The sequence below is a fragment of the Pogona vitticeps genome, chromosome 7, assembly GCF_051106095.1.
Source record: "Pogona vitticeps strain Pit_001003342236 chromosome 7, PviZW2.1, whole genome shotgun sequence".
Classification (NCBI taxonomy): domain Eukaryota; kingdom Metazoa; phylum Chordata; class Lepidosauria; order Squamata; family Agamidae; genus Pogona; species Pogona vitticeps.
Genome location: NC_135789.1, coordinates 22567953 through 22592486, shown reverse-complemented (window position 1 = coordinate 22592486; position 24534 = coordinate 22567953). Strand labels below are relative to the sequence as shown.

The 24534-nt window shown below is 40.1% G+C and overlaps 1 protein-coding gene across 9 annotated transcripts in view; it reads left to right on the top strand.

Annotated features, from left to right (window-relative positions):
* The window catches only part of CUX1 (cut like homeobox 1), a 328228-nt gene that overhangs the window by 26010 nt on the left and 277684 nt on the right, over window positions 1-24534 (top strand). The window contains exon 1 of one of the 9 annotated variants that reach the window (XM_072978278.2): window positions 20429-20626. The exons of the other annotated variants lie outside the window; for them this stretch is intronic. Within the exon in view, the coding sequence (XP_072834379.2) occupies window positions 20576-20626 (51 nt within the window). The 5' untranslated portion in view covers window positions 20429-20575. Of the gene's footprint in view, window positions 1-20428; window positions 20627-24534 lie in introns of those variants that run through there. 9 annotated transcript variants of the gene reach the window in all.

Genomic DNA, 24534 nt, shown 5'->3' with positions numbered 1-24534 from the left:
AAGAGCTAAATGCTTGACCATCATTTGGTGGTGTTCTTATTTTGACTTGGAATGTACTTGGTCACAAAACTGGATAGCAGATCAAGAAACCTTTGTGAGCTTTTGAAGAAAATTTAGCATTGTTCTCAACAGGTGGTTCTTACTGACTTCAATTTGAGTATTAATTAAATGTGGAGATAGATGAAAAACAAACCCTTAATTTTAAATAGAAAATCCTATCCTTCTTAAGTGGCTGTGAATTGTCTTAGAGCTAAATGCAGTAGCCCCCCTTACTAGGAACAATCCATTGCCATTTCAAGGCAGAGAGATTAAAGTTGGCTCTGGTCTCCACAGCGTAAGTCACCCTAGCAGGTTCTTATGTTTCAGGCACCTTCCTTTTTTGTAGAGCCCTCAGGATGTGGAATGATTATATCATCCTGGCGGATGGCCAAGCCTAAGGGAAAGACTTTCTGACCAAGGATTGTTCTTCTGATTAAAAATATTCAAACTAGGAAGGGTGATTCCCCTCTATGCACAAAAACCCTGTCAGGTTTCGTTTAGGTTAGACAGGGCTGGTCGTTCATTGTGGAACCTTACTGTTGTGTAGTGGAATGACTTGGTCTTCATGTTTGGCTTGAAGCCAGATGCATCAACCTAGGAAGCTTTGGAAATTCTTATCAGAAGCTGAGAATTATCAGCTCCAATTAGTCAATGCATCCTGCAGCAAACAACAGGAAGACTTATTTTAGTAAGATGTTTTCAGCGGGTATTTCAGATGGTGGTGATTTCCATCAGTTAACAGAACATGGAGGCTTGTATGTCACAGGCATCCACAGGTGTTGTATCTTCTCTATTTAATGTGTGTATTTGGTCATTTCAGCCATAGAGATTCAGTTATAGGCACTTGGCTTTGGCCTCATAAGGTGCATTCCTCTTGATTTTCATTTAGCTGGGCTGTGCCCATTGTGTAGAGTGCCATAATGAGGAAAAAGGCTAAAAAGCCTGATTTAACAGGCGTAATCTGGCAGCAGGTTTTCTTTCAGGATTCATACCTGGACTTTACTGTTCATTCTGGTTCTAAAGTGGTACAAAAATCGTACTAATGTCTATGGTTCATTAGGTCTGTTGCTGGCAAAAAACCTTTAAGGTAAAAGTTTGTGGTGACTTTCAGCAGTGCACGTATGGTGGCGAAGTGACCCAAGTTGTGAAGCGGGAAATTTGTGGCTCTCAGATAAATGTTAACCTCAGCTTTGTGTTTTCAAGCTTCTTCACCAATCATCGGTCCAAATATTGAGAGTACCCTTGGAAATCATCTCTGTGTTTGTTTTTTTTGTTGTTTTAACTCTAAGCTGCTGTGGAAATCTTAAAGGAGTGATAATAAATATGGTAAAATAAATTGACTGAAGACCCTAGAGTTTCGTAGTTGTACAAAGTATATTGTGTAGTCCTCAAAGAACATCTGTTGAATTTTTTTGAAGTAGTTGTGTTTAAAAACCATAATAAAAATCTTCTGCAGGTGCATCGTGGTACCAATATTCAATTGTAATGTTTGATTGTTTCAAAATGTGTTAATATAAAAATTGTTAAATGTTATAGTCCTGTTTTAAGGTCCTGTATAAACTATTGTGATGACACAGCAAAATATGCTTTGTTGTAAGGCAGTGAAAAAATGTTTCAAAATCAGCAACCATGTTTCCTGTGGCAAAAATAATGGCACCTTAAAGATGTGTAAGTATTAATTGGCATAATATTCTGATGAGGTTAATGTTGTCCATGAAAGCGTATGGCAGGTGGTATAGCTTGGTGGTGCAACAACTCTTGGGTGTTTTTAGCCACCACGGGCAACTTTGTGGTGCTTTTCTATATTATGTGGATTAGTGTCAGCTTCTAGGTGGTCTGAAGCACAAAAGCCATGGTTATTGAAGAACAGAGAATATATAGTGTGGAAGAGTAAATACAGGTTGGAAGGTACTGAAGGGAAGATGACTTTTCAAAGATTGCATGTTAGGCAGCAGTCTGTCTGCATGTGCGAATTTCGCAAGTTCCTTTGCCAGTTGCCAAACCAGATGTCCCTAGTTCATGCTGTAAGGTACTAAGTAATTACATTATTCATGTTATAGTTAAATATACAGTATAGTAAAAACCTGTGTAAACTGAGGAAAACTGACTTACAGTTTGCTGATAATTATAAACCATTTTTAAAGCTTTGTGGTAATGAAACAGTCTTTTGAGAAAAAATAAAGGCTGTATTCAGAGTCAGATGCATTGAGATGTGGCTGTATAAAATAAAAATTGTTGTCTGCATTTATCTTGTGTTGATTGTGCTATCAATCAGGATCAGTCTTCATCACACCATTACAAAGCTAGCAGACAGTCTTGTGCTTTACAAACTAACAAGTTTTGTATGGTGTGAAGTTTTGTGGTCTACTGCTTAATTTTCTAGAGATGGAAACAATCTCATGTATTTTTTTTCATTGCAGGTTTCATTAGGGAACATACAGCTCAAACTCAGTGCAATGTACAGATAATATGTTCTGTTTTAGGTTAGTAGTCTGAATAATCAGGTGACAGAGGTATACATTGGCAGAGAAATGGTTTAGTGTCTAGTAACTTTTGTGCACAGGCTTGAACTACAGTCGTGCCCCGCTTTACGATTGCCCCGCATTATGACGAAACCACGTTACGATGATGTTTTTGCGATCGCAAAACGATGGTCTGAATAGGCTTTTTTCGCTTTGTGATGATCGGTTCCCTGCTTCGGGAACCGATTCTTCGCAAAATGACGATTTTCCTACAGCTGAATGGCGGTTTCAAAATGGCTGCCGGGTAAATAAAATGGCTCCCTGCTGTTTTCTGGGATGGATTCCTCTCAAGACAGCCACCGAAAATGGCTGCCCTATGGAGGATCTTCGCTGGACTCTGAGTTTTTAGCCCATTGGAATGCATTAAATGGGTTTGAATGCATTTCAATGGGTTTTTTATTTGCGCATTATGACGTTTTTGTTCTACAGCGATTTCGCTGGAATGAATTAACGTTGTGATGCGAGGCACCACTGTATGTTTGATGGAGCTACCAGTGGGGAAACAATAATGGAGTATAAGATTGCAGTAGGGAGGTGCTATGTTGTGCATGTTAACTCAACTGCCGTTATGTAAACTAGTTTTAATAATTATCTGACTCTCTGAATGGTGAAGTGTTTGGCTGAGAAGGAGGATAAAGTGAAACTTTTCTAGAAAACAAACAGATATATTAGTAGAGTACCCTGAAAAAAGAGAAGTAAATACAAAAATTTCTTCATGTAATGGAGTACACCCTGCGCTGTGATCCTTTGCTGTATTCCAAGTATATAACATTTCTCACTGTGCAACAATAACTTGTATTGGCAGCAGGAAACTGCATGGAAACTTGGAGATGACAGAGGAGAGAGATATAAGAAAAGAAGGACAAAGATATATATCTCTACCACCTTTTTAAAATTTGTTCTCCAAGTTCATCTTTGGGGAAGCACTTGCTGATTTCAGTGACAGTATCATTGTCAATGGAGAGGCAATGAAGAGCATCCAGTATGCAGATGAACCAGTATTAAGAGTCAACTAAAAACATGGATGTACATTCAGGCCTTCCCTCCTGTCAATACTTAATTTTTCCTTTATTCTTTCTTTATTTATTATCTGTTTTATTGTATGTGTTATGGATTGTTTGTAAATCTCTGTTTTTTAATTGTATATACATTTATTGGAAGCCGCCCAGAGTGGTCGAACAGACCAGATGGGCGGGATACAAATCAAATCAAATCAAATCAAATCAAATCAAATCAAATCAAATAAATAAATAAATAAATAAATAAATTAAATATTATTGCCTGACAGTTTGATGGATCTGCAGAGATTACTAAAATTAATGAACTGCATGATAAGTACGACCTAAAAATATAGGTTAAAAAAGCCAGGTTCTTGATAACCAGTAAAACGCAAGCAGACCTCATAGTCAGTCAATAAACATCTGAATAGAGAGGCCAAGAGTCGCCTTTCTTATAGGCAAAGAATGTAACATGCAACCTAACACTTAAGACTAACTTTGCAAATGTGCATTGAGAGGTCTTATGTGTTTTTGGTTCTCCTGGATGGCAGGGGACCATGGATTTAAAGTTTAAACTAGGATGCTATAAAAACTCAGAAGCATTTTGAATATGGATTTATTGGAGAAACATGCAAATTTTAAGGATCTAAAGGACGGCCAAGGAAAACTGTAAAAATGAGTGAATAAAAGATAGGGAAGTAATATGAGACATAATATGGCAGAAAGATAGAGTATTTGGGTCACATAATGAAAAATGAAAACTTCTGATTGTTATAGCTGGTCATTGGAGGTAAAATAAAATGGGAAAGGAAATGCAGCAGGAAGAACATAGGAGACATCATTTTCTAGAGCTTCTCATCAACATTCCCTTTAATTTTCTGGAGTGCTGAGTGGGGGCTGTGCCCCCTGTGTGCGGGGTTCCGGCTGCAAGCAGAAGCAATTGGGCGGCAACACTGGCTTGGCTGCCCCCGCCCAGTGCAGCACTATGCATCTGCGTAGCTTAGAGGGAAAGTTGCTGCTCATCCAATGTCGAATAGAAGAGGGAACACCCATCCAGAAGAAGGCTCTACAACATTCTGGAGCAATTCATATCCCCTTCGTGCTTGATTTTTATATTATTTTCCACAGAGCTGTTCTGTGTAATTAATGAATAGCTAGAGATGTTTATTAAACTTTTAAATATATACTCCACCTTTCCTTCATGATTGAACTTGTAGCAGCATACATGGAATTCCCAGGCTTCTGAGGACTGAATGCCCTTAGTATCAGTGTGGCTGCTTTAGTCATGTGCATTCAGCTGTTAGCCTTGGTATATCAGTGATAGATACACTCAGAGTAGTGGAGATCAATATTCTTCCCAATGCTAATATTTTGTGTCTCCAGTTTCTAAAACAATACTCTTCCTTGCTCTAAATTGCACTAAAGGTGAGCAAACGAGTGGATGTAAATGAGAGAGCTAGAGACTGGTTAAGTAAGGAACACGAAGGTTTGACTCTGCTGGTGGAAGAGAAGGAGCAGAGACATTTCGCAGACGGAGAAAATTTATTCTGGAGACAGAGTTTGGGGAAGAACACAAAGCTGGAGACAGTAAAAGGTGAGACAAGGAGGAGGGGGAAAGGCAGTAAGGAGAGAGCATGTACATTGAGGTTAGTACATGTTCATGCTCTTCTGGTTTCTTGTTTCCCTGGCTGGGCTCCCATTGCTCCAAGGCCTTTGTCTGAGAGATTATCAAGGATACTTTGGGGATTGTGTTTTTGGAGGAGCAAGCAGCTGTATTTCTGGTTACTGTTGCCTGTTGGCATATAATGATGATAAGAGGCAAGTATTTTGAAACATTAAGTACTGTACTGGCATACACACTTCCCCTCTGATAGCTTAGAGTCCATGTCCCTTATGGGAGGGGGGGGCTGGAGTTCTGAAACTCTCCTCCTCCTAATTCCCCTCTTTCTCTCAGTTCCAGTTTTGGTCCTACAGAATGTGAGATACAGGTTGGATGAACTGGACCGAATAATGGAGAAGAGTATTGTCTCTGTTTTTCTACTCTTACCATGTAGTCTCAGATTTTGAATGTGGATCCCCCCCCTCAGTAGGAAAACATTTGTTACTTCAAAATAAATGGGCACTCTATTGCAGCTGAGAATATTGAATATATTCATTGAAGGGGGATATTTTTAGCTTCAGATTAAAAAAAGTTTAAGTGCAGAATGAGCATAGCCAGTTAAGAGTCAGCAAATGAAACTTTTGCTGCTTGTGAAGACTTTGGTCTCAATCTGGTTATAAGCCCATATAGAGTAGACCTATTGAATCAGTTGCGGAACAGTAAGTGAACACTTAGGTGAGTCCTGCTGATTCAGTAGTTGAAATTGAGCAGGATAACTTAATGCTGTGTTATCAGCAATGATAGAGTTTTTTGGGGGGGAAATTAAAATTTTGCTGTTCCTCAAGTTACGGCATAAGTTACACTGCTGGATTTCAGCCAAAGAATTTGCTGTAGTTGGGACTCATTTGGATTTTGGCCTTGAGATTTACAAAGTTTTAAAAATGTATCTTCTGAAAGCACTACACATTCCTGACAATTCTTGCAATGATCTTGTATGTTAGATCATTATTACTGTCAACATTGTAAATGAGAGGCTGAGTCTTATTGACTTGGCTAAGGCTGTACAGTGCCTGAATGAGATTTGAACAATCTCATAGGATTTCACTAATCTTTGCTCAGAGCACATGGAAATACACCCCTTCCCCATTCCCTTGCTGGAAGCCATGAGCTAGAATATTATACATATATGATTTGAAAAATTGCGGTAGTGGTATGGGTAATAATTTGTCTGCTACTTCTACAAACAACTGAGTAACACTAATAAGAGGTACAATGTTAAGAGATGCTTGCGTGCAGACAGAAGAATAATATTTGAGCCAGCTCTTATTGTCTGGATTCTGTTTCTTTGGAAGACTAATGAAAGATCAGTAAGAGTTCAGAGGAATTAACTGTCTTTTTTAATTCTTTAATTTAAAATTTTTTTACACTGCTGATACAACATGGAAGTAATGACTGAGATCAGAGTCTTCCGTTAAAGGCCTGTCTCTTTTCAACTATAACGAGCCTTCTACTAAGCGAGACCTTGGATTCATCCATCTAGCTTACTTCTAACTGTTCTTACTAGCAGCGTCCTTTCAGGGTCTTGGGCAGCTGGAGGTTTTACTAACCACTTGTTGTCATGGCAACAGGAAAACCAGCTTGGCCCCTCTGTTACCTAGAGAAGGATCATGTCTCCCTCCTTAGAAAGGAAAGAACTTTGGCAAGGATTTCATAACTGACTGAGTTGGCATTTTTTCCTTTAATTCCCTTTTTTTTTGTTTCAGGTTTTTCTTATTACAAGCCTAGGGACTTGTAATTTGCTCTGGAATTTCCCCCCTTTAATATTATGATTAATTTAATTATATTTTACTATTATATGTTTGTGCTTGTGCCTTTTAAAGTTAATTTTGTTGTTAGCTGCCTCAAGTCCCAGGTAGGCTTCAAGAAAAAGGCACAATGAAGATCAAAAAAAGTAATATCTTTGCTGAAGATAGGGATAAAAATGCATTAACAACAACAACCGGAACATTTGTAACACCTTTAAGACTCATATATTTTATATGGCATGAGCTTTTGTGCATGAAGCCCACTCACTACTTCATATATATGTTCCAGTGATGAAGTGGGCTGTTTCCATGAAGGTAAAGGTAAAAGTTCCCCTTGACATTTAGTTCAGTCGTGTCCGATTCTAAGGTGCGGTGCTCTTCCCTGGTTCCAAGCCGTAGAGCCAGCGTTTGTCCATAGACAGTTTCTGTGGTCACGTGGCCAGCACGACTAGACATGGAACACTGTTTCTATGAAGGTTCATGGCAAATAAATTGTTAGTGGTAGAGGTGCCAGAAGACCCAGTGCTGATTTTACCACAATTGAGTAGCATGCCTTCTTCCTTGGATTTTTAAAAATAGTAATATATCCTTTTAGAGGGATGTAGTGGCACTGCAGGTTAAACCACAGAAGCCTCTGTGCTGCAAGGTCGGAAGACCAGCAATCATAATATCAAATCCATGCGACGGAGTGAGCTCCTGTCCCTTGTCCCAGCTCCTGTCAACCTAGCAGTTTGAAAGCATGCAAATGTGAGTAGATAAATAGGTACCACCTTGGTGGGAAGGTAATGGTGTTCTGTGTCTAGTCACACTGGCCATGTGACCACGGAAACTGTCTTTGGACAAATGTTGGCTCTACGGCTTGGAAATGGGGATGAGCACCGCACCCTAGAGTCCGACACGACTGGACTAAATATCAAGGGGAACCTATCTCCTTTTAATTGGTGATGCTAAGTGATGGGGGACTGTTCTACAGGAAAATATAAAACTTGCTAGAGAGCTCTGCTCCCTCTTTTCTGCTGACTTACCTGTACTGAAGAAATAGTTTTGATATTGCCTTGAGGTACTCCCTAGTGCCTTTTCCCTTGTTATCTGCTCCATTTCCTCCCCCTTTCTTGGGCACTGTACCCGATTTCCAACAAATGATCAACTGAAGTGTTAGACTGGATCACTTCCACTAATTTTATGAGTGTAAATCACCCTTGTAAAAATAAAACTAAGTTACTAGCCTGCAGTTCTTGTTGTTTTTAAACTAGCCTGACCTTCTGAGAGAGCAGCTTATAGATGAATGAGCTCCCTGTCTTTAGCATGGTAAAACACAATGCTAGCTTTCATAACAGAGTAATTCTTACTGTTTTTTAAATACATCTTCCTAGTTGGTGTATGGGTCTCTCCTTCCCTAGCCCAGTCACCTGCATGGAATCTCCTGTCATCTGTGGCTGTTAAAATGTGTTGTTAAGTACAAGGTTGTCATAAGGTTTATGGCATAAAGCCTTAAAATATGGGTTCTTTAATATGTCCCATCCCTGCAGGTGGAGCCAAGTGGGCAATGTTCATATTGTTCATTATCGACAAATTGGAATTCTTGGTGATTCTGGTTCAGTGATTTTTGTGAATAGGGCCAGTATCTAATTATGTACAGTCATGGCCAAAAATATTGGCACCCTTACAATTCTATCAGAAAATGCAACCCTTCTCTCAGAAAATTGTTGCAGTTGCATATGTTTTGGTACTCACATGTTCATTTCTGTGGCTTGCACCACACAGAAAAACGGAGAAGAAAAGTCAAATCTGATACAATCCCACACAGAAACCAAAAAATGCACCGGCCAAAATTATTGGCAACCTGTCTAAATTGTAAGAAATAATTGGTTGTCAAGTATGTGATGCTCCATTAATTTGTATTTAGACACACCTGTCACAAGTAAGAGGTGTGGGCAATATAGTAATCACACTTGCAACCAATTAAGATGGAGAAAAGTTGACTCAACCTTTGTTTTGTGTGTGACACTGAACATTGAAAAAAGAATGAAGTGTAAAGAGTTATCTGTGGATTTGAGAGAAAAAATTGTGGAAAACCATCAACAATCTCAAGGCTACAAGTCCATCTCCAGAGATCTTAATGTTCCTGTGTCCACTGTGCGCAATAACATCAAGAGGTTTACAGCCCATGGCACTGTAGCTAACCTTCCTGGATGTGGACGGAAGAGCAAAATTACTGAAAAATTACAACAAAGGGTTGTTCGAATGGTGAATATAGAACCCAGATTAACTTCCAAACAAATTCAAGCTGATCTGCAGATACAGAGTACAACAGTGTCAGCTGGCACTATCTGTCACTGTCTGAATGAAAAGGGACCCTATGGAAGGAGACCCAGGAGGATACCATTGCTGACACAAAGGCATAAAAAACCAAGACTGGAGTGTGCCAAAACTTATGTGACAAAACCACAATCCTTCTGGGAGAATGTACTGTGGACAGATGAGACAAAAGTTGAGTTTTTTGGTAAAGGACATCATGGCACTATTTAAAAAAAAAATGAGGCATTCAAAGAAAAGAACACAGTCCCTACAGTCAAACATGGTGGAGGTTCAAAGATGTTTTGGGGTTGCTTTGCTGCTTCTGACACTGGATGCCTTGACTGTGTGAACGGTATCATGAAATCAGATGATTACAAAAGAATTTGGGGGCGCAATGTAGTGGCCCATGTCAGAAAGCTGTGTCTCCACCAGAGGTCATGGGTCTTCCAGCAGGACAATGACCCAAAACCCACTTCAAAAAGCACTCAGAAATGGTTACAAATAAAGCGCTGGAGAGTTCTGAAATGGACAGCAATGAGTCCAGATCTGAATCCCATAGAATACCTGTGAAGAGATCTCAAAACAGCAGTTTTGAGAAGGCATCCTTCAAATCTGAAGGCCCTGGACCAGTTTGCAAAAGAAGAGTGGTCCAAAATTCCTGGAGAGAGGTGTAAGAAACTCATTCATGGTTACAGGAAGCGATTGATTTCGGTTATTTTTTTCAAAGGGGGTGCTACCAAATATTAAGTTAAGGGTAGAAAAATACCAAATCACTAATATGAAGGCAATAAAAATAATGATTAAAAACTAGTGCATCTCATGTTGCACTTCTGTCTGAAGTATGAGCTCTGGATTTGAAAATGCTGCAGGCTGCTACTTTCAATCTAAATATCCAAACAATCTAAGTATTGTTCAAGTTATTGATATTGAAATTGCACCACACAGTTAACAGCATTGAATTTCTGCTGAAGGCACCGGGATTTAACTGCATTGGATTGCAGTGTTGACCTGAAGCTGTGATGACCACTGCAGCTGTCAGTAATAGAACCCTATTTGAAATAGCTGTTTTCCTCATCACAAAGACTCCAGTGACTGCCTTACTTCTGGGGCAGGGAGCCTCTTGGCTTGGGGCCATGTACCTTGTGCCACATTCATCACAGCCTGTTGATTTGTCGCCAGCAGAAGTTCATAGGTGGTGGATTGATTTCTTCTTTTGCTTCCAGGCCATGGTATCAATTGCTTGTTAGCAGTCTAGAGTGGAACAAATGTGGAGTGGCTTGCATTCTGTGTACCTAGTGCAGGATTTAACGTCCAGTCAGTTTTAGTTTGCAAAACAGTCAAATCAAGCTTCAAGCTCTCATGGCTTTGGAATTAAAATGAAATGTGTGGGCAGCATTTGTTAAAGATTCAGCAATGCTACCCCTTGCCTCCAGGGTAGAGTTTTCACTAATGGCGCAGAGAATTTGAGTGCCTCAATAAATTGCATGGTCCTCCTCCTCTCTCATGTATGGCATGTTGCAACATTATTTCTCGCTTAAGTTTTGTTCCTGAGGAAAAGAACAATCTCTAGGAAGTGAAAGCTAGGAATCCAGAATTTTGGAATACCATATAATTTTGCAACAATGTTCTGGGTTTTTTTCTGTCTGTAATTGGCAGCGTTAAAAACAATCACTCAAATTGGAGGTGAATATCCAGTATATTAAATTGCATTCACTTTTAATTCTGCCACAGTCAGTCAGGTTTACATAGGGTGAGGTTTATGTACATTGCTTTATAGTTTTTTAATCTAAGTAGTATAGTATGTAAAGGTGTATACAGTATATATAAAATGCTTAAGATTCTGCAGGTTGTTTTCTTGCAGTAATCCACTCTACTGCTGAGCCCCACAAGCTTTGCAGTTTCATTGGATGGTTCTGAACGCAAGGATTTTGCAAGAGAATCCTTGTGCAAAATCCTGCTACTGGCCACTTTAGGGTATTGTAAGACATCACAATATACAGTGGTGCCTCGCTTTACGATCGCTTCGTTTAACGACAAAATCGGATTACAATGAACTTTTGGCGATCGCAAAACGATGTTTCCTATGGGGGAATTTCACTTTGCGATGATCGGTTCCCTGCTTCGGGAACTGATTCTTCGCAAAACGGCAATTTTCCAACAGCTGATCAGCGGTTTCAAAATGGCCGCCGGGTAAATAAAATCCCCCCCCCCGTGTTTAGGGACGGATTCCTCACAAGAGAGGCAGCGAAAATGGCCGCCCTATGGAGAGTCTTCGCTTGATGGTGAGTTTTAAGCCCATCGGAACACATTAAACAGGTTTTAATGAGTTTCTATGGGCTTTAAAATTTCGCTTTACGATGTTTTCGTTCTACAGCGATTTCGCTGGAACGAATTAACATCGTAATGCGAGGCACCACTGTAGTCCTAAATGATCAGCAAAGGGTGAGCTAAACGTTCAGCAAGATCACATGTTAGAGTTATCTGGAGATTGTAGCTTTTCAGATACTTGGATGGCTGGTGTGGGCAGGAAGTTTCATTTTGAAATTGTTCTTAGAAACATTATCTCTTAGTATTAACAGATCATGTATGTTAGTCTTTCTGTGCTTAAGGAGGGTTTTTCTGGGAGTGCATACTTTACCTCCAGTTTGAGGCAATGCAGTTGGAGAAATGTTCGATTTGTTTTTGCCAGGGACTGAGAATCATACAATTTTATCTTGCATTCCCTCCAGGGAGCCCTGGGCTGTTATCTCACTTTAATCACGCATGGCCTTGCAGGATCAATTAGGCAGAGCGATTGTGACTGTTAGGGCCATGGTTGAACAGGGGGGTGACCCTGCTTGTCTCACATCCAGGGTTTAAAAATGGTGGCAACTATACTGCGGCATTGGTCAAAGCTCTGGCTTAGTATCCAAGGCCAGCAGAAATTGGACTTTTTTCTATCTACGCTTTTCTCTGCAGCCCTCTGTAGTACTGAAAGTCCTTTCTTTGGTTTATTAGCAGTTAGAACATGTTTTTAGGATGTTGAGGAGCAGGAGAGAGTGGGGATTGCTGTTTCTAGGGAAGAATCTAGCAAATTAAGCACCATTGGAACCTGGCCAGTTTCATTTATGTCTGAAAGAAATCAGTGACCCAGGGATTAGAAAGGATAGGCTGAAGTGGTTAACCAGCAAGTTTTGTGACTTTTTCTTCCAGCTCTTTCTGGCATAACTCTTAGTTTTCCCTTGGGACTGGAAGGATGGAAATTTGTTATGCACATATAGTAGTATGTATGTGGATGTGTGCACATGTATTTAATTTGTTCAATCATGGTATGGATTACAGCCTTATTTAATAAATTGCTTTTTTATATCACTTTTTAAAATTTCAAATTTAGTTCTCCCTGTCATTTTTGTTTTCTTATTTTTTGTTGAAATGACTTCCCAAATGAATTTGAATGTGTTGTAACTACTGTGATTATGATAAAAGCTTGATTGTCTTGTGAAGAAGGAATTTTAATTTTTTTTTTAAATTTTGGTCTTGTACAACACAGTCATTCATGTATGTGCATCATGGCTTGATGTTGAGGGCCAGGGACTGAAATGTTGCCATAGTCAAGACTGTTTTTCTCTGTATAAATGCTCAAGTAATACTTAGTAGCCAGGGTCACTTCAATGGGTTTAACTGAAAGGAATTTCACAGTGCAGTGTGATTAATGGCAGCTGCAGAGAGTTCAGTGCCCCACTGGATCGTTTCAATCACATTTTAAATGCCAATATAGTTTGAACATTTTTTGCATAACTGCAGGAAACCCAGCTGAAAAACTAATAGCAAAGTCTCCTTCTTAATGTATTCCTGTTTCATGAAACACCAGTAGCCCTAGAGCTGTTTCAGAAGTCCAGTCTTCTCAATTACAATATTCCTGCTCAGGCAAAAGTTTAATCCTTCCTTTTGGTTGAAGTGCACATATTACTGTACCCGTGCCACTCCAAAGGCATTTTTATTCAGTATATGGGCTTTTTGTCAGAACTTCTAGCCCTTTTGTTTTCCCCAAAGGCAAGTGTGGATGATACCTTTATTAGACCACTAAAAAAACACAGACATAACCTAGCTTTCAACCCTTTACCTTTATTGGGCTGGGCACCCCAAAGCTGCAGATTGTTCAGGGAAAAAAATCATTAATATTTCAAAACCAGTAGCCAGATGTGCAAGCCAAGGCCCCAGGTGAAAGGGAGTTTCAGAATGGAAGCTGCAGATTCAAGTCAGAGGTTCTGGCTCCAGTTTCATTTCTGGTGGTATTATTTCTGTTTTCTTTTTGAAAAAGCAAATCAGGCTTGTGGTTTTGGCCATAAGACAAACTTCAGAACCTAGGTTACAGCTTTATTAGACCAGCCCAAAGTGCACAGAATGTATGCATGATTTGGTGTTCTCTAGGTTTTTGTTTTTCCCCCCTAGAGCAAAATATTGGCAAAAAGCAGGTGGGGGAAGGATTTCTTCTTCGAAGGTTGGCTGTATAGTGTCTCGAGATACGGTATAATGGGGAAGGAAGGCTCTATAAGCACTCAATTGAGGCTCTTATTCAGTGATGTAGTGGTATTAGGTTTCATTTGGACTACTCCCATGCAGAAGGGGAGCAAGAATTGCAGAAAAGGACCTTCCTGCACTTTTTAAAATATAAAAATAAACAAGGGTTTGGAAGGGTAAAAGTAATGGCAGAACTCTGACTAAGGAGTGTAAAATGTTATTGTTGTTTCTTTGTGTTAGCTTAAGGCTCATCTTTGAAATGATTTTCTTAGAAGACTAAAGTTTTTAAGGCTTTTGGAAAACTCAGAATAAGAACATTGCATGGTGAATAGGCTATTGTGATCTCTGTAGATGTGTCAGCTTCTTGAGAAGAAGGGACAAATTCTGACTGTGGTTGCACCAAAGATTTCTGCTGCAAGTGTCTGGATTTATGAGAAAGCCATCCCTGTTTTCGATAGGTCTACCACCTTTCAACACATGATTGACACAATTGCATCCTAGGCTCTGAGTGCAGGTGCTGCAGAGTCCTTTGCCTGTTTCTTCCAGAGTTTCTTATTGAGTTAAAGGTCTCATCAGTTTCTGGGAACATATTCAGGACCTTGATATTCCTCATTTGTTCAAACCCAATAATTTGAGATAAGAAACAGCATTAACAGACTTTCACTTTATAAGAACAAACAGGTTTCTAGTCCTCATGGTTTGGTGAACAGAACAGTATATATTAATGTCTCAGATGATAGAGTTGGTTGAGTAGGATTCCTGGAAGGCATATAACTTCTTGCCCACTTTCCATTTATAATGGCTTGTAGATGCAGAATGCTGCAAAATAAGCAGGGATCTAGATCAATTATATCATAGTTAATTACTTTCAGTCTGTTAATTAGATTATAAAATCTCTAAGCATTTGCTTATGAGTTAAAGAATCATTTGGAAGAAAAGCCACATTTTAAATGATACAGCCAACATTTTCCAAAGTGTGATCTCTAACATGCTCTTGTAAGAAACTTTATCTTCTGACAGAGGGTGGAATGCCTCTTTGAACATGGGGCTTGCCATCTCCAGATGATAACCAGTTATGTGTGGTTACAGTTAAGTGTTATCAAGGCATTTCCTGCTTATGATGACCCTTATGAGGGTTTTCGAGATACAGTGGTGCCCCGCATGACGATGATAATCCTTTCTGTCAAAATCGCTGTACAGCGAAATCGTCATGCGGAAAAAAAAACCATTGGAATGCATTGAAAACTGGTTAATGCGTTCCAATGGGGAAATACCTCATAGTCCAGCGAAGATCGCCCATAGAGAACCGCCGATCAACTGTTTAAAATCCCTGTCTTCTGAAGCTTCTGTCTGGAAAACAGCTGTTTTGTGAAGGGAGGGAAGCCATTTTGCGGAGCCAGAAAAAACATCGTTTTGCGAACAAACGGTTCGCAAAGCTGGGACCTAATTGACGTAAAGCGAAAAAAACCCATAGGAACCATCATCAAGCAATTTCGTTGTCATGCGGGGCACCACTGTTCTGTAGATATTACTTAGGATTGGTTTACTATTTCTTCTCTTTGAAGACACCTGGAGACCATCAGGCTTGTCCAGGGCTGCACAGGCTGGCTCTTCTTCCACGAGCATGGTAGGAAATTTAACTGCCAATCCACTGAGGTACTCAGCTTGTCAGTATTTGAAATTTTATGTTTTCTAAGAATGTAAAAGAATTATGGAGAGGAAAAAACCCCTAAAAGTAAAGTTCAATTTAAGGCTTGGAATTCCTATTATGTATGGTATATGGATGTACATAAATCTTCCAGTTTGACTAATCTTCTCAGTTCATCAGACGTTTTCTGACAGGTTATATGATTTAAGAGTTGCAGGCCTACAATATATAAAAATAAATAAATGCTGTTACAGGTTTCAAAAATACGTGTGGTCCAGAACAATGATTTTATGTGCCCATGTTGTATATTTTTGAATCCTGGCACGGGGGAGAAAATTCAAATGTTATTCCCTCTGCCTTGCTTGATCTTTAGATGAAGAAAACCAAGGTAGGAAAAGGAAGGTTTAGCAATCTCTCCTCTTGCTTTACTGAAGATCTGTTCTTTTATAATTAATTACTCACCCTGTTCAGTCAGGCTGATTCGTTTACTATAAAACAGCCACAATCAGCCTTAGGGTTAGGGTGGAGCACATATTTAAATTGCACACATCATTCATAGTTCTGGAAAATGTGTTTTTCCTCCTGTAAATGGCAAACAGAGGCATAAAAGTCAATTATCTGTAATCAGCACATTAATGTCAACTGTAGTCTTGTAAATACAAGCATAAAACATGGTGGCAAGTTTTGTAGATTGGGCTAAAATACATACCTGGGATGACCGTATTTTAACACTGGAGTTGTAGGAACCTTTTACGAGATCTGTCATGCTTACAAAAAAACAAAAACACAAAAACACACACACACAGAGAACCCAGGGTACATTTTTTTTCATATTAGAGTAGCTTCAGTGTTTTAGTTCTGATGGGAATGGTTTTCTAGAATTATTGTTTGGTCATTCAGATGCAACATCGTCTTCACACCAGGAAGCAGTATCTTAAGATGTGCAGGGCAGGAAGGAGAGCATGGCCTTTGGAGTTTAGCTGTTGTTTACAAAATGACATTTCTTGCTTAGTGATTAGGGAGCATCTTCTGTAAAGAAGTTCATGGTTGGGGTCAGTGTTTAACAAAAGAATAGCATTTGTGGTATATGTTTAACACAGCAGTTGCAGGAAGCTTAAAGGGCAACAACCAAACCATGTCACTGTAAAATATTTTTATGGAGCTTTCCGAATTCTTTTTTTCCTGTGGTACATCTTCTAAAACAATGGACCACATTCTTTATCACTTTTGATAATTACTAAGTATGTTCCAGCAGAACACTTGGGCAGAACATTCTTTTCGGTGTCTGGCTGTAGTGTGGAAACCAGTACAATTGTACTTTTGAATGACGGCTTATGAACTTCCAGACCCTTTTTCTTTGATTTGAGAATATGACTACAAATAATAATTGAATGTGCTAACAGATTTCTTTCCTCATCCTTAACTGCTTGCTGTAATAGGAATTGTTTGGTATGGTCATTATAAGTCTGCCTCTACACTGTACTGCTTAATGTAAAAAAGACAGTGGTAGTCACACAGTGCTATTATTTTTGACACAAAATACCTGTTTTTTGCTGCTTTGGTTTAGATAAACATGGAAACTTAGTTATCTAGGCACACCTCTAACATCTAGTGTTTATAAGTAATTTAACTGTTTTAGATGGGTATTACATATAATTTTGCTTGCTGCTTTAGAGGAGATATATATTAAATAAATTAAAACAGCCACGTTTTGTTCTTGTTTCTGATACTGGGCTTGGTTGGTTATTTTTATTCTTACTATATAGCCTACCCTTTCATTAGATGACTCATAAGAAAACTAAAGCAAAATATCTGTGGAAATGAACCCAATTTTACAAACTTAAATGATATAATTATGAAGAACTCTAAAGGTGCTTTAATACAAGCCATTTGAAAATGTTATAACTATTATTGAAAGATGCATGGGTTTCTTGAGAGAGAACTTGGCAATAGTGTACACTTACAGAATCTCTGGGTTAGAAAGAGAGCCTAAGAAAGTATTTTTAAAAATCCTACACGAAACAGTGGCCATGTTTCTAAGCACTAAAAGTACTCGTGCAGCAATGAATAGGTTTATACTTGCAATGAATTATGCTTCAGGGCTGTTGGCTTAATAGTATTAGAGATATCTAATAGACGTTACTTGGCAATAAAGTTTTACACAACTTCTTGCTTTGTGGACAAGGTTTTGTGAAAAGAGGTTGCTTAATAGCCAATGCAGTTCTTTAAGGGGGAATGTAGTAATAATTTCTATTTCTAGACTGGGAACTGTACTTCTCTGGTAGCAAGATCTGCTTCAGGAGTGTCAGAGGACTGTCTTTATGTTAAGCTTGTCTGGACGTTGGTGTTCCTTTTTGCTAAATACAGAATGGAGGAGGAAGGGATAGTGTTGCCCTTTGGACTTTTAACATGCTGATCCTCCCAGGCCACTGGTACTTTCATTGTCAGTGCTTCCAGGTCAGGTCAGATTGAGACCCGGAGTTTCATTGTTCTCTTCCTCAACTGTTTCGAGCCTTTTGTATTTCTCAGCTTTCTTAGCTGCCTGCCTGACTGGGTATTTTCTTACTCCTCAGTTCCGCACTCCTGACATTTTACTGCCAAGTCATTCCAAGGCATATCTACTGACTGAGATTCTGTACAGAGATGTGGGCTATTAAACTTGTGACCTTCAGCATACAAAGCAGGGATCTGCCACTTGGCCACAGTCCTCTTGTTTCACTCTGTTTCAGCATTCTTCTTGTTCTTGACTTCTTGGTTCAGACCTAGTGTTGCAATTACTAGATTGATTGTCCTGTGGATCCTGTCCAATAATCCCTCTAGTTCAAGTCCCCATTTGGGCAGTGCGTCTTTACACTTAGACTCTTGTGATTGTTACCATTTGAGACCTGCGGACATGTGTTCATACTCTCACAGTGCACAAAATATTATGTGCTTGTTAGATGCTTTGCCTGTGGTTGCCAGTTTGCTGTCTGAGAAGGAGCTGCTATGTTCCCTTTACTAGAAGAAGGAGATGTTTGGCAGAGGTGCCTGCCACTGCTGGTGAATCAGGTTTTCTGTCTGTTTCTTCTTCTAAGGAGGAGGAGTTCCTAGGCTGGTCAGGAACGGACACGCAGGTACATATCCAACATGACTTGTCAACATTTCTAACCTTGCATTAGGTGTTCTGCTGCTGTGTGTCATCGTCAAGCTCTGTGTCATCAATAGGCTTGCCTTGTTTCCCACAATGCCACTTTCACCTTTTGAATCAGGTGATGTAATACAAAAATAGTTACCTGGAGACCCTTCAGAATCATGGCAAGCATGATAGTTTGCTGTTTCCCCAAAAATAAGACAGGGTCTTATATTAATTTTTGCTCAAAAAAACACATTAGGGCTTATTTTCAGGGGATGTCTTATTTTTTCATGTACACCAATCTACATTGATTCAAATACAGTCCTGTCATCTTCCTGCCTGGATGCTGCACAAGGGTGGAGGCCGGGGTTTCACTCAACTGGGGCTTATTTTTGGGGTAGGGCTTATATTGTGTGCATCCTGAAAAATCATACTAGGGCTTATTTTCAGGTTAGGTCTTATTTTTGGGGAAACGGTAGAGTAAGCTGTAAGTCTCATTTTTTTCAGATTTGGGATTCAAGGACACATTGGTTGGCTTGCTTTTTAAAAATCCATCCTTTTGTAGCTAGTACAATGTTAAAGGGTGAAAACATTTACCGAGAGGCCTGGAGAGGCGTTTCCTCTCTTTTTGTTGATGTTGAACAGAGGAATCTTAACAACATACAGTATATAGCAGATGATGGAAAGTTCTTCACCAAGCTTTCAATCCATGACTTACTTGAAAATTATTATGGGATGTTTATGTGATCCAGTTTAAGTAAAAGAATTGCCTTCCTCTACTATGCTACCTAGTTTGTCCATGGTCTTTTTCTACTACTGGCCAGCTTGGTATTACAGAGATAGCTATCTCTAGTGCTTGTCCCATTTAAGTCTGGCACTGAAATATATACAGCTGCCCAGCAGAGAATTCCTATTAATGGTTAGTAAAAAAATTCATGGTAGAACAGTCAGAATTCTTTCAGTGCCTTCTATCCTATAAGCAGTCAGTTCCCTTGTCTGATTTGTTGTGTTCAGCTTACCATGAGCCTGGTGCCTGACAATTTTATTGGATGAGTTTGGGCTTTAATGATTGAAAGAGAAAAACAGCTATTTCAGAAGGAATTGTGTACTCCTGCTCCATTTTCTTGGTTAACGTACAGCCAGGTTAGTCTACATCAAATTGTATCCAAGTTCTCTTTCATTTAAAGTTTTTTTTTAAAAGAAAAGAGTTGGTATAAATCACCCTCTACTTCTGTTGAATCTTAGCTTCTGTTCTGTTGTCCACTGTGGAAACCTGTGAAGTTGCCTTACACTGAGTCAGATCATTGAGCCATTATGTCTGCATTACTGACTGGCATTGGCTGATTAGGGCCTAAGGCAGAGGTTTTCCCATCTTGTGTTACTTGCCGTCTGTCTAACTGGAGATACTGATTTGAACCTGAGCCTGTCTGAGTGCAATATCATGGTCTCTATCTCTTGGCTTTGAACCGTCTTTGAAATAGTTCAGTGCTTGTTTTGTTTAAATGCATGGCAGATCTCTCCTGATCCCAGATTCCAGGCTCTCGGAGGAAACAGGTAGAAGGATTTACATATGGGCTGGCAGATGTTAAGGGCATTTCTGTGCTGAAGAAAAGCTTCAACACTGTTCATGGTAATTTGGCCGTAACTCCAGTTACGATGTGGTCAAGTAGAGCTGCAGTGGTCCCTATGCAGTTAATTTGGAGTGCATCCCACTATTTATGTATTTCCATGTGAAAGCTGCCTGGTTTAATTTCTACCTTGTACTTCCTCCTTCTAATGTCATTTTCTTTTCTTTTCATGCGTTCTCTTAACTCCTCATTTAGGAGCCTTTCCAGCTTGAAGGACCTGGTATGTCATTGCGGAAGGACTTTTTGAAAATTATATTTTCCTTTGCAAGGCCTAGCGTTTCCTAGTTGGATGACAGGTTGTTGTTCGGTAGTGGTTAAGAAGAAGCTTGGTGGACTGAACAGCTTTTGCTGATCAAGGCAGCTTGAAATGCTTGAGGGAGGCAGGCATGTGCTAACCTTCTGCCTGTTTTGGTACTTCTCCAGCCATGCGTTGTGAGAGAACTCTCAGTGTGATACAGAAGCAAACAAAGACTCATGTGAGTTCAAAGTTCGCATTTGGGGAAATCCTGGAGTGGGGTGTGTAAATTTGAAGGCTCGTTTTTCTGCTGAGATCATTCACAAATAGACATGGGTGGCCTGATTACCACCCACCCCTAGAACCTGCTGGACCACTTACCACGTGTCTGGCGTAATCTCCTTCGCCCCAATCATGGCAGTAGCCTGGCTGCCACATTCCCACCTCCTTGCTTGCTTGGCCACTCCCGCAAGGGGTCAGGAGGACAAGTCTCCCTGCTTAGCTGCAGTTGTCTATTCATGAGCCTTCCCTTCTATCAAATCATCTGGTTTCATAAGCAGAGAATATATATGGAGATTCTCCATTAGAACAGGAGTGGTGGTTCTCTTTTAGAACAAGGGCATTTCTCCTGCGAGCCTCCTTCCTTCCTCTTTCTCTTTGGCCCACAAAAAGTGTGGGAGCCTGCAGATGCAAAAGAAACATGTGCAAGGAGTAGTTATTTAGCATTTTGCAGGCATTTGTCGGCCTGCAGGTTTGGTATGCCCTGGAACCGTTGTGGGCAAGATCTGCTGCAGGGTTCTTAAGGGAGGGGCTTTTCAAACTAATGTGCAATCCATATAGTCCTGATCTTGCCCCAGTAGTGGGTTTGCCCTTATTGGTTCTAGTGTTGCTGTTGGTTTCACACTGTCTATTTATATTGTGTTATACATTTTTTGTAAACCCTCCTTGACTAGCTAGGCAGGGAGGCAATATAAAAGCTGAATAAATAATTAGTAGCAAAATCCCTTCCTTATTGGTTCACGTGAAACAATTTTGCCCTGAGTGGCTGAGTGAAAGACTTGGTAACAAATTACAGCGGTGCCTTGATTTATGACCATAATCCGTTCCAGAAGATGGATGTAATTTGAAATGAACGTAAGTCGAAGCACCATTCTCCATAGGAATGCATTGAAATGCAAATTAATCTGTTCCGGCCGAAGAAAAAAATCACCAAAAAATAAAAATTAAAAACAAAACAAAACACTGCAAGACTAGTTGGAAACGTGATTAATCCCTCCCGGCCGAAGAGGGAAAAAAAAAGAAAAGAAAAGCAATCATGCATGCAAGACCCATTGGGAATGCACAGAAAACAAATGGAGCAGATCGGAAATGCACAGAGAACAAAGGGGGCAGGTCGGAAATGCAAAGAAAACAAAGGAAAAAGCAATGGAAGCATGCAGGACCCATAGGAAATGGGAAACCCCCCCCCAAGCAACCAAACCCCCCAAAGACCCATCATAAATGGGGGGAACCCAAAAAACTAACAAACCCCCCAAGACCCATCACAGCACAGAAACATAACCTCCCCAGCCCAAAACCACGGTGCAAAAACACCCAGAACAGTTTTTAAAAAGTAGAAAACAGCACCTTACCAGGTAGCCCAAAGCCTCCCTGCAAACACATACTCTCTCTCTCCCCCTTTCGTCCAGTAGAAAACATATCCAGGGGCAGCTGAACTTTTAGGAAGCAAGTTGGCAACATCCTTTTCCCCTGTGGGCGGCTGAGTATAATTATGCTACAGTTGCTGTTAGGTTTTCCTTTTAATGTTTCAAATGAGCTGTGTCTTCCTTTGTAGTTTTGTGTTCTAAGTCTAATGGGTCAGTCCGCAGTTTTGCTTTGTTACAAGCAAATGTCGTGGCCTACTGGTGTGACAACCTTAGCATCAGCACTGTAAACTTTCCCTTGACATTTAGTCCAGTTGTGTCCGACTCTAGGGCACGGTGTTCATCCCCGTTTCCAAACCATAGAGCCAGCGTTTGCCCGTAGACCATTCTATGGTCACGTGTCCAGCGTGACTAGACACGGAACGCTGTTGCCTTCCCACCGTGGTGGTACCTATTTATCTACTCACATTTTTACATGCTTTCGAATGGCTAGGTTGACAGGAGCTGGGACCTCACTCCGTTGTGTGGATTCGATCTTCTGACTTTGCAGCACAGAAGCTTCTGTGATTTAACTCGCAGTGCCACCATGTCTCTATGCCACCAGCACTGTAGGGCCACCCTATTTCTGTTATGGGATAAATATAGTGTATAGATATTTCAGTGTCAGGTAAACTACCTGCAGCCACTCTCTTTTAAAAATCTGATTTATTTAAAATACATAGTCCCAAGCCTTTCTAGTGCAGAATATATTTCCAGTGCCCCATGTTTTACCTTGTGAATTGTTCCTCTCAGATGGCAGCAGTTTGGCATAATTCTGACTAAAGGTAATTCCAAAAAGTCCTACTTTGTAACATAATGCAAAAATCTGTATGTTCGACGTACATTTGTTGTTGTTTAGTCGTTAAGTCATGTCCGACTCTTCGTGACCCCATGGATCAGAGCACGCCAGGCCCTCCTGTCTTCCACGGCCTCCCAGAGTTGGGTCATATTCATGTTGGTAGCTTCAGTGACAGTGTCCAACCATCTTGTCCCCTTCTCCTCTTGCCTCCACACTTCCCCAACATCAGGGTCTTTTCCAGGGAGTCTTTTCTCATGAGATGGCCAAAGTATTGGTGCCTCAGCTTCAGGATCTGTCCTTCCAGTGAGCACTCAGGGTTGATTTCCTTCAGAAGTGATAGGTTTGTTCACTAGAATCCTAGTGCAGAATACTGCATGCATCAGAAAAATATGCAAGTTGTTTTCACAGTTTTTTTACTGGCTGTTGTGCATACGGGCATCCAACTCAGTGTGTGACCTAGGTCTGAACACACAACAGGCAGCTGGAAAGATCATGCAGAAACTCACCCTTTGTTATTTTGCTCTGCCCTCCCTGCTTGTGGACACCACCTCCAGATGCTCCTCCTAGATCAGTGGTCAGGGAACAGGGGTAAATTACCCCAAATGGGATAAAAGTGAACATCCTGGGGGTAATGAGGAGAGTGCTACCCCCCTAACAATAGGATGCTAACAAATTGGAACAAGTTCAGAGGAGGGTCACAAGGATGATCAGGGGGCTGGAAACCAAGCCATATCAGAAAGGCTGAATGAATTGGGCATGGTTAGCCTTGAGAAAAGAAGGCAGAGGGGTGATATGATAGCACTTTTCAAATAGTTGAAAGGCTGTCTTACAGAGGAGGGTCAAGATCTGTTCTTGATCATCCCAGAGTGCAGAACATGCAACAATGGGCTCAAGTTAAAGGAAGCCAAATTTCGTCTGAATATCAGAAAAAAACTTCCAAACTGTTAGAGCAGCACAACAGTGGAACCAGTTACCTTGGGAGTTGGAGAGTGCTCCAACACTGGAGGCATTAAAAAAAAAAAAAAACAAAAACAAAAAAACAAAAAACACTTGGGCAATCACCTGGCAGATATGCTTTGATTGTATTCCTGCATTGAGCAGGGGGTTGAACCTGAACCTTGTAGGCCCCTTCCAACTACACTTTTCTATGATGCTGTGATTGTCACGGTTAATTAGGGTACACAAATTTCAGTTAAGCTTAACCAGAGACCAGTTTGGTCTTTTTGGAATTTGTGTTGGGCAAAACCGACCATAATTATTTGTTTATTTATTTATTTTTAGATTCCAGCTTTCCATTGTAAAGTTTTCAAGACAGCTTTAGAATTCTGTTGGATTAGACTAAAGACCCGTCTGTCCAATGTCTTGTTTTCCAGAATAACTGAGTTATACCTAGCAGAGTATGAATTGTTGCTCTATAAAGGGACTTCTAAGAATTTTTTAGCTCCCTTTCATAGAACTACAGTTTTTGAAACATTGTGATGTAGGTATATCAGAAGATGTATCAACGCTCTTTGTGTTCCTATTTCTTGCAGCCAAAGATGAACAGAGCTGCTTTTCTGTAAGGTGATTTTGCTAGGATGTTCTAGTGAATTTTGTTCAGATAAGTTGTTTGTTAACATGTTACCTTTCAATTTGACTGACTATAACTTCCCTTCTTAAGTTGTTCAT